The sequence below is a fragment of the Pistacia vera genome, unplaced genomic scaffold (genome assembly GCF_008641045.1).
Source record: "Pistacia vera cultivar Batoury unplaced genomic scaffold, PisVer_v2 Contig277, whole genome shotgun sequence".
NCBI lineage: Eukaryota > Viridiplantae > Streptophyta > Magnoliopsida > Sapindales > Anacardiaceae > Pistacia > Pistacia vera.
The window spans coordinates 816,883-825,035 of NW_022196087.1; the positions used below are offsets into that span (position 1 = coordinate 816,883).

Consider the following 8,153-nt stretch of genomic DNA (forward strand, 5'->3'; position numbering starts at 1 on the left):
TAAATAGTAAACATGACAACAGAATAATGAAAAGGGTTATAGACAATGCAATCTAAAGTGAAACGAATAATTCTCCAATGGTAGAAAATATCATATTAAAAACAACCAGTTCTCGGTTCAAGATCCACCTAAACATGCATGGACATGAACTAACCGTAACATTATTCAATCTCGTTATTATGGAATTATTGACCCTAGGAAACAACAAGCTCTGTTACCCGAATTTTCCCTTAATTGTCACTACTGAAATAAGCTCTTCAATTAGATCCTAACCCTTGAACAACCTAGAATAAACTCTCTAAGTTTAATCCAATGGCAGCCTTAAGAATTAGGAAAATAGATCAATCCAAGCAACAATCACGCAAGATCGGATTATTAAACTTAGGTTATGTTATTCAAGGTGACAGACTGAAAACTTGTCCGCAATCATCTATCATCATGTGTTACTCATTCAATAGAAAGAGGACAATTACGTATCACAATTCCTAATTCTAACAGATAAAATTCTGATTAAACAATTTAGCAGGCCATTACTAAATCACCCAAACAAAAATCATAAACAATTAAAACAGAATAACATAAACAATTCCAATAAGAACGAGATTAAGAACAATGTTACTAAAGTTAAGTTACACCAATGACATGAATTCAGGCTTCAAAATCCCCTTGAACTGAAGAAGAAAGATCAGCTGCACATATTGACGTAGAAAGTAAAAAACTAAAAAAAACCATCCATTGCCGTTCTCCTCTCCCCCGTTTAACCTAACAACTCTTAAATAAATAACATGTTTTTCCTCAATTCTGCCCCAGGAAAAACGAAAATTACTTTCCTAGACCTTTCCTAAACGATAGACTTCCAAAACCGTCAATTCCTTATCAGATATGGAAAACAGAATTCGTAATTCAGCTTGCACCAGGATTCTCACAATGTAAAAGAACTTTTTTGGGCTTGGTCACTCATAAAATTGTAGTCCTGGATTTGTAGATGAATTTGGGCTTTTGAATCACCTGCTTTCGATATCTGAAGCTCCAGTTAGGCCCATTCGAAGACTCAATACTCAGCCAGGAAATCCTTCCACGAATAGGATTCCAGGTCCGGTTTTGCAACAACTAATGAGGGCCCAAACGAACTCTGATTCTCGCCCATAATACCTTCCTGGAAGGCTTGATTCATCTACTTTACTTTTTAAGAGGAACACTTTTGCATTGAGAAATCTGACTCCATGAAAAACCTGAAAAACGCAGCACTAGTTAGAATAACAAAAAATCTGGAATTTCCTAATCTTGTCTCAATTATTTCATAAAGTCTATCCAAATATGCCAAACTTACAAAATAAACTCTAATCAACTCAACTAGGCATAAAACATAACAAAAAACATAATATGGAAGGAATAAAAAAAAATATATAAATTACACTCTTATCACATTTGCATGCACTGCTGCTGGTGTAGTAGTAGCCTTTGTGCCATTGGACAAGGCTGCTGTTGTGCCATTTGTGGCGACACAGCCCAAGGCCACATGCTGGAGCATGTGGCCAGCACCTTCCGAGCACGGCATCATGCAAGCAGTGGAGCTACTGTGCACTGCCGCGCATTTTAATCAGCAGCAGTGCGTATTTACTCGTTCCCGTTGCTGCTCATCGCTACTGTTGTGCGCAACAACACACATCAGTAGGTTTTGCCCTCCACGGCAATCCACTCTTTAGATCAAGATCAAGTTTTATTTGACTTTGATCGAACACACAAAATCAAATCAGATGAAATATTATATTAACACAACAGATCAACTGAAGAAGAATTTTTAAACCAATTTTACTGATTTTATAAAACTGGTAATACCAGAATTGGTTGACACAAATCCAAAGCATCCAAATAAGTATCAAATGATGTAAATAGGTAAAAGTGGCTCTAATACCATTGCTAGTTTTTGGATTGTTTAAGCAGCAGAAAAATAAAACCTTTTCGATCACAAAAACCATAAAAACATTTATCCAATTGCGGATCTACATCAATTTGATACAAGAAAATACTTAAACCAAGTTTAATGTCATGCCAACTTTTGGAGGCTCCTCCGATTGATGTGATTCACTCCCACTCCAAGTTAGGAATGAACTCCTGGTATCCACAGGAAGATGGGACAAATGTCGTTGAGGAATTATTAGGCTAGGTAATTCACTCAACTAAGGGAATAAAAATCTACAGAATTTTTCTCTCACCAATGGAGGCTCATGGTTTTGAGAGAGAGAGAAAGAGGAGGTGATAGAGTGGAATTTATATACTTTTTATTCCTTCTATATTATGTTTTTTGTTATGTTTTATGCCTAATTGAGTTGATTAGTGTTTATTTTGTAAGTTTGGCATATTTGGATAGACTTTAGGAAATAATTGAGAAAAGATTAGGAAATTCCAGATTTTTGTTATTCTGACCAGTGATGCGTTTTTCAGGCTTTTCATAGAGTCAGATTTCTTTATTGCAAAAGTGTTCTTCAGAAAAAGTAAAGTTGACAAATCAAGCTTTTCCGGAAGGTATTATGGGCGAGAATCCGAGTTCGTTTGGGTCCTCATTAGTTGTTGCAAAACCGGACCTGGAATCCTAGTCGCGGAAGGATTTCCTAGCTGAGTATTGAATCTTCGAACGGGCCTAACTGGAGCGTCAGATATCGAAAGCGGCTGATTCAAAAGCCCAGATTCATCTACACATCCGGGAATACAATTTTATGAAGTGACCGAGCCCAGAAAAGATTTTTACATTGCGAGAATCCTGGTGCAAGCTGGAGACGAAATCTGTTTTCCATATCTTATAAGATTTTGACAAATCCGGAAGTCTATCTTTTAGGAAACGTCTAGGAAAGATTTTTCGTGATTCCTAGGGTAGAATTAAGAAGAAAACATGTTATTTATTGAGGAGTGTTACGGTTAGTTCATGTCCAATGCATGCTTAGGTGGATCTTGAACCGAGTACTAATTGCTTTTAACCTGATATTTTCTACCATTAGAGATTTCTTTGTTTTATTTAGTTTGCCTTGACTACAACCCCCTTTAATTACTGTTGTCATGTTTACTATTTAGGGTTTTATTTTATTTTTCTGTTGTTTCCATTGTTTTAGAATATTGAATTTAATCGAAGCATTCCCTGTGGGATCGACCCTTGCTTACCCTATATACAATTCAGTAGTTAGGTTAGGAAGGTTATTAATTTGGTGCATCCGGCATGCTAAGTTTGGAGAATCAGATGGGTCAAATGGCAACTGCTATAAGTCGTTTAGAGGCTCAAGTTGGAGGGAAGTTGCCTTCTCAAACAGTGGTGAACCCAAAGGAAAATGTGAATGCAGCAACGCTAAGAAGTGGCAAGAAAGTGGAAGAACCGAAGCTGAACATTCCAAGTGTAGCAAAGGAAGCAAAAATTGAAGATGAATTTGGGAGAGAAGAGGGTACAACTGAATCAAAGGTAATTCCTAACCCTTCAATTCAACTTCCATCTAATACTTTACCTTTTCCTAGTAGATTCACGAAGTCAAAGAAAGAAGAGAAGGATAAAGAGATTTTGGAGATGTTTCGCAAGGTGGAAGTGAATATACCTCTGTTGGATGCAATTAAGCAAGTGCCAAGGTATGCAAAATTTCTTAAGGAGTTGTGCACCAATAAGCGGAAGTTGAACGGTGATGAGAAGATAATAATGGGAGAAAATGTGTCAGTAGTTTTCCAAAGAAAACTTCCTCCCAAGTGCAAGGATCCAGGGATGTTTACAATTCCTTGTAAGATAGGTAACACCAAAATTGAGAGAGCTATGTTAGATTTAGGAGCTTTGATTAATGTTATGCCAAGATCTATTTATGCTTCATTAAATCTAGGTCCTGTGAAAGATACCGGTGTTATTATTCAATTGGCTGATCGCACTAATGCATACCCTGAAGGGGTAGTTGAAGATGTTCTTGTGCAGGTCAATGAGTTAGTGTTTCCTGCTGATTTCTACATTCTGGATATGGATGATTCTTCTTCTCCTGACCCTGCACCTATCTTGCTGGGAAGACCATTCCTAAATATAGCTCGGACAAAAATAGATGTTCATGATGGTACCCTCACGATAGAATTTGATGGTGAAGTAATTCGTTTTAATATTTTTGATGCCATGAAATATCCAACTGATGTTCAGTCTATTTTTGCTATTGATGTTGTTGATCCTATTGATTCCATAGTACAAGAGATTTTTGAGTTAAATAATGCAGATGAGTTAGAGGTTGCCCTTCTCAAACATGTGGAATCAGAGGAGAAAGGAAAGATAGAGCTCAGTGAAGAATTGAAGGAGACAGTGGCAGCTTTACGTTCTTTGAAACCGAGTCCAGAAAGGTATGGAGTTTCTTTTATAAAGCTGTCTGATTCTCACCAGAAATTATTGCCTTCTGTTTTGCAGGCCCCTACACTGGAGTTGAAGCCATTACTGGGCCATTTGAAGTATGTGTACTTGGGAGAAAATGAGACACTGCCCGGTAATTATGTCGAATAAGTTAACACCCAATCAAGAAGAGAAACTAGTTCGAATGCTACGGGAACATAAGGAAGCGATTGGCTGGACCATAGTTGACATTAAGGGGATTAGTCCTTCCATATGCATGCATAAGATTTTGCTTGAAGAAGGTGCCAAACCGACACGGGAAGCGTAACACAAATAAAATACCCCAATGATGGATGTGGTGAAAAAAGAAGTCCTAAAGCTTTTAGATGTTGGGGTAATTTATCTGATTTCTGACAGTAAGTGGGTAAGTCCAGTGCAAGTTATCCCCAAGAAATCTAGTGTTACAGTGGTGAAAAATCAAGACAATGAGTTGGTTCCTACACGTGTTTAGACAGGCTGGCGTGTGTGCATTGATTACAGGAAGTTGAACTCAACAACTCGAAAAGATCATTTTCCACTTCCCTTTATTGATCAAATGCTTGAGAGGTTAGCTGGTCATGTTTATTACTGTTTTCTTGATGGATTTTCAGGGTATAACCAGATTGTCATAGCACTTGAGGATGAAGAGAAGACGACATTCACATGTCCATTTGGTACCTTCACCTATCACCGATTGCTGTTTGGTCTCTGCAATGCTCCAGCCACATTCCAGCGATGTATGGTAAGTATTTTTTCAGAATATGTTGAGTCAATTATAGAGGTGTTTATGGATGATTTTAGTGTTTTTGGTGATTCATTTGATCAATGCTTGCATAACCTTACACTAATTCTAGACAGATGCATGGAAACTAAGCTTGTACTTAACTGGGAAAAATGTCATTTTATGGTAAAGCAATGTATAGTTTTGGGGCATATTGTTTCATCCAAGGGAATAGAGGTTGATAAGTCTAAGATAGATTTGGTTACAGCTTTACCTTACCCCGCCAGCGTGCGAGAAGTTCAATCTTTTCTTGGCCATGCAGGTTTCTATCGGAGATTTATCAAGGACTTTTCAAAAATCGCATTGCCCTTATGCAGATTGTTACAAAAAGATGTGGATTTTCAGTTTGATGAGAAGTGCAAGGAGGCATTTGACAAGTTGAAGACATTGTTGACGACAACACCAGTGATAAAACCACCTAATTGGGATCTACCTTTCGAAATTATGTGTGATGCGAGCAACTACGCATTAGGTGTTGTCTTAGGTCAAAGAGTTGGCAGAGCGTGTCACGTTATTTATTATGCATCCAGAACCTTGAATGGCACACAGCTCAATTATTCTACGACTGAAAAAGAACTTTTATCAGTTGTTTTTGCTTTAGAAAATTTCGGTCATATTTGTTGGGTGCTAAAGTTATTGTCTTTTCTGATCATGCAGCTCTTAGGTACTTGCTCATAAAGAAGGAGGCAAAACCAAGGCTAATTAGATGGATTCTTCTACTCTAGGAATTTGATTTGCAGATTAAAAATAACAAGGGAGCAGAGAATGTTGTAGCAGATTACCTTAGCCATTTGGTTCGAGACAGTGATGAGCTTCCTTTGCGAGAAACATTTCCGGATGAGCAATTGTTTTCCATTGAAATGGCATCACCATGGTATGCAGATATTGTCAATTTTTTAGTTACTAACGTGTTGCCAAATGATTTGACTAGAGCTCAAAAAGACAAGATCAAGAGTGATGCTAAGTATTATGCTTGGGACGATCCATATCTATGGAAGTATTGTGTTGACCAAGTGATAAGAAGGTGCGTATCTGAACATGAATTTATTCCTATTTTAACCTTCTATCATACCTATGCATGTGGAGGACATTTTGGACCACAGAGGATAGCTCCTAAGGTATTAGAATGCGATTTTTATTGGCCATCATTGTTCAAAGATGCCTACATGTTCTGTAAGTCATGTCATAATTGCCAAAGAATAGGAAACATTTCTCGTAGAGATCAAATGCCACAATCTCCTATATTTATTATTGAAATTTTTGATGTTTGGGGCATTGATTTTATGGGTCCATTTCCTGTTTCCTTTGGTAACGTTTATATTCTGTTAGCTATTGATTATGTTTCCAAATGGGTGGAGGCGAAAGCCACCAGAACTAACACTTCAAAGGTTGTTGCAGATTTTGTTAAAACTAACATTTTTGTCAAGTTTGGGATACCAAGGGCCATAATCAATGATAAGGGTAGTCATTTTTGCAATAGGACAATGGAGGCATTGCTTAAAAAATACCATGTCACACACAAGGTCTCCACATCGTACCACCCACAAACCAATGGCCAAGCCGAGGTGTCAAATAGAGAGATCAAGTCAATTATGGAAAAGATAGTGAACCCAAACAGGAAGGATTGGTCTTTGAGATTAGACGATGCATTATGGGCATACAGAACAGCATATAAGACACTTATTAGCATGTCCCCATACAGATTAGTGTTCAGTAAGCCGTGTCATCTTCCAGTAGAATTAGAGCACAACGCTTATTGGGCAATCAAGCATTGCAATATGGAGATGAAGGAAGCTAGCATTAATAGGAAGTTGCAATTGCAAGAAATTGAGGAGTTGAGGAATGATGCCTACGAGAGTTCACACATCTACAAGGCAAAGACTAAAGCCTTTCATGACAAGATGATCTCAAGGAAGCATTTTTCAGTTGGACAGAAAGTCCTTCTTTTTCATTCAAGGCTGAAGTTATTTTCGGGTAAGTTACGTTCTCGTTGGGTGGGACCTTTTATTGTGACTAATGTTTTTCATCATGGTGCAATGGAAATCCAAAGTTTGCAAACAAACAAGGTGTTTAAGGTCAATGGACATAGGCTTAAACCCTACTATGAAGGGTTCCACGTTTGCAATATTGAGGAGGTGGGATTAGAGGAGTCGATACATGAGTAGTGAAGACGATGCACAGAGTCGGGCTAATGACATTAACCAAAGGCGCTACTTGGGAGGCAACCCAAGAATTCAGATTTGATTTTCTTTTCCTTTGAATTTAGTTTTTTTTATTTTATTTGCCATTTTTTTTATTTGTCATTTTTTTATTTGTTGTTTTATTTGTTTTATTTACTGTCTCTACATTTGGGGTTACATTGGGGACAAATAAGTTTTAAGTGTGGGGGGAGAAGTTAGGTGGTAGGTGTATGTTTATTAAAAAAAAAAAGTTGTTGTGTTTTAGGAAGGTTATGCTTTAAGTCATGTCTTTGAACGTCTAGTGATGCATGAAATAGTAACTGACTTTATTATTGAGCATATTCCTGATTTAGGATGTTAGCAATATTTCATAAAAGAGAGTTAATCATATTTGAATCTTTGTAGTTTTGAAACAATAGTCTGATAAGTTGTGTGAACTTGTGATGAAGCATGTTGAGGAGTGTATAACAACCCTTAAAAGAAAAAAAAAAAAAAAAAAAAAAAAAAAAAAAAACAATTGTTTCTCTTAAGCTAGTCCTAAATTTGGGTTTAAGCAAATAGAAAAAAAGAAAGGTAGTGGTTGAGTCAAAATGGAGCGTAAAACGCACTCACTCATAAACACAACCATGAAATGAGATGGAGCATAAAATGCACTCATTTTTTTCAAAACAGGAAAAAAAAAAAAAAAAAGAGAAGAAAAACAAAAATTTATAGTTTGCTACCTAGTTTGTAGTAGTAAAGAGAAACAATTGAGAAAAAAGTTGAGAGGGGAGTTGTACATGAATTGGTTGTGATTAGTTTCCTTGCTTGCATTGACTGA

At 37.0% G+C, this 8,153-nt stretch overlaps 1 protein-coding gene across 1 annotated transcript; it reads left to right on the forward strand.

The window, feature by feature from the left end:
• Nucleotides 1–3,211: 3,211 nt before the first annotated feature.
• Nucleotides 3,212–5,245, forward strand: LOC116133925. The gene is made up of 4 exons (XM_031419594.1): nt 3,212–4,102; nt 4,154–4,487; nt 4,984–5,114; nt 5,231–5,245. The coding sequence occupies exons 1-4, from the start codon at nt 3,212–3,214 to the stop codon at nt 5,243–5,245; spliced, it is 1,371 nt and encodes a 456-aa protein (XP_031275454.1).
• The last annotated feature ends 2,908 nt before the right edge of the window (nt 5,246–8,153 follow it).

Excerpts from the sequence above, each read along its gene's own strand:
- LOC116133925 (XM_031419594.1), top strand. The coding sequence starts at position 3,212 with ATGCTAAGTTTGGAGAATCAGATGGGTCAAATGGCAACTGCTATAAGT. Across the intron at positions 4,103-4,153 it reads CGATAGAATTTGATGGTGAA|TCTATTTTTGCTATTGATGT; the intron begins GTAATTCGTTTT and ends ACTGATGTTCAG. Across the intron at positions 4,488-4,983 it reads AGAAAATGAGACACTGCCCG|GGTATAACCAGATTGTCATA; the intron begins GTAATTATGTCG and ends ATGGATTTTCAG.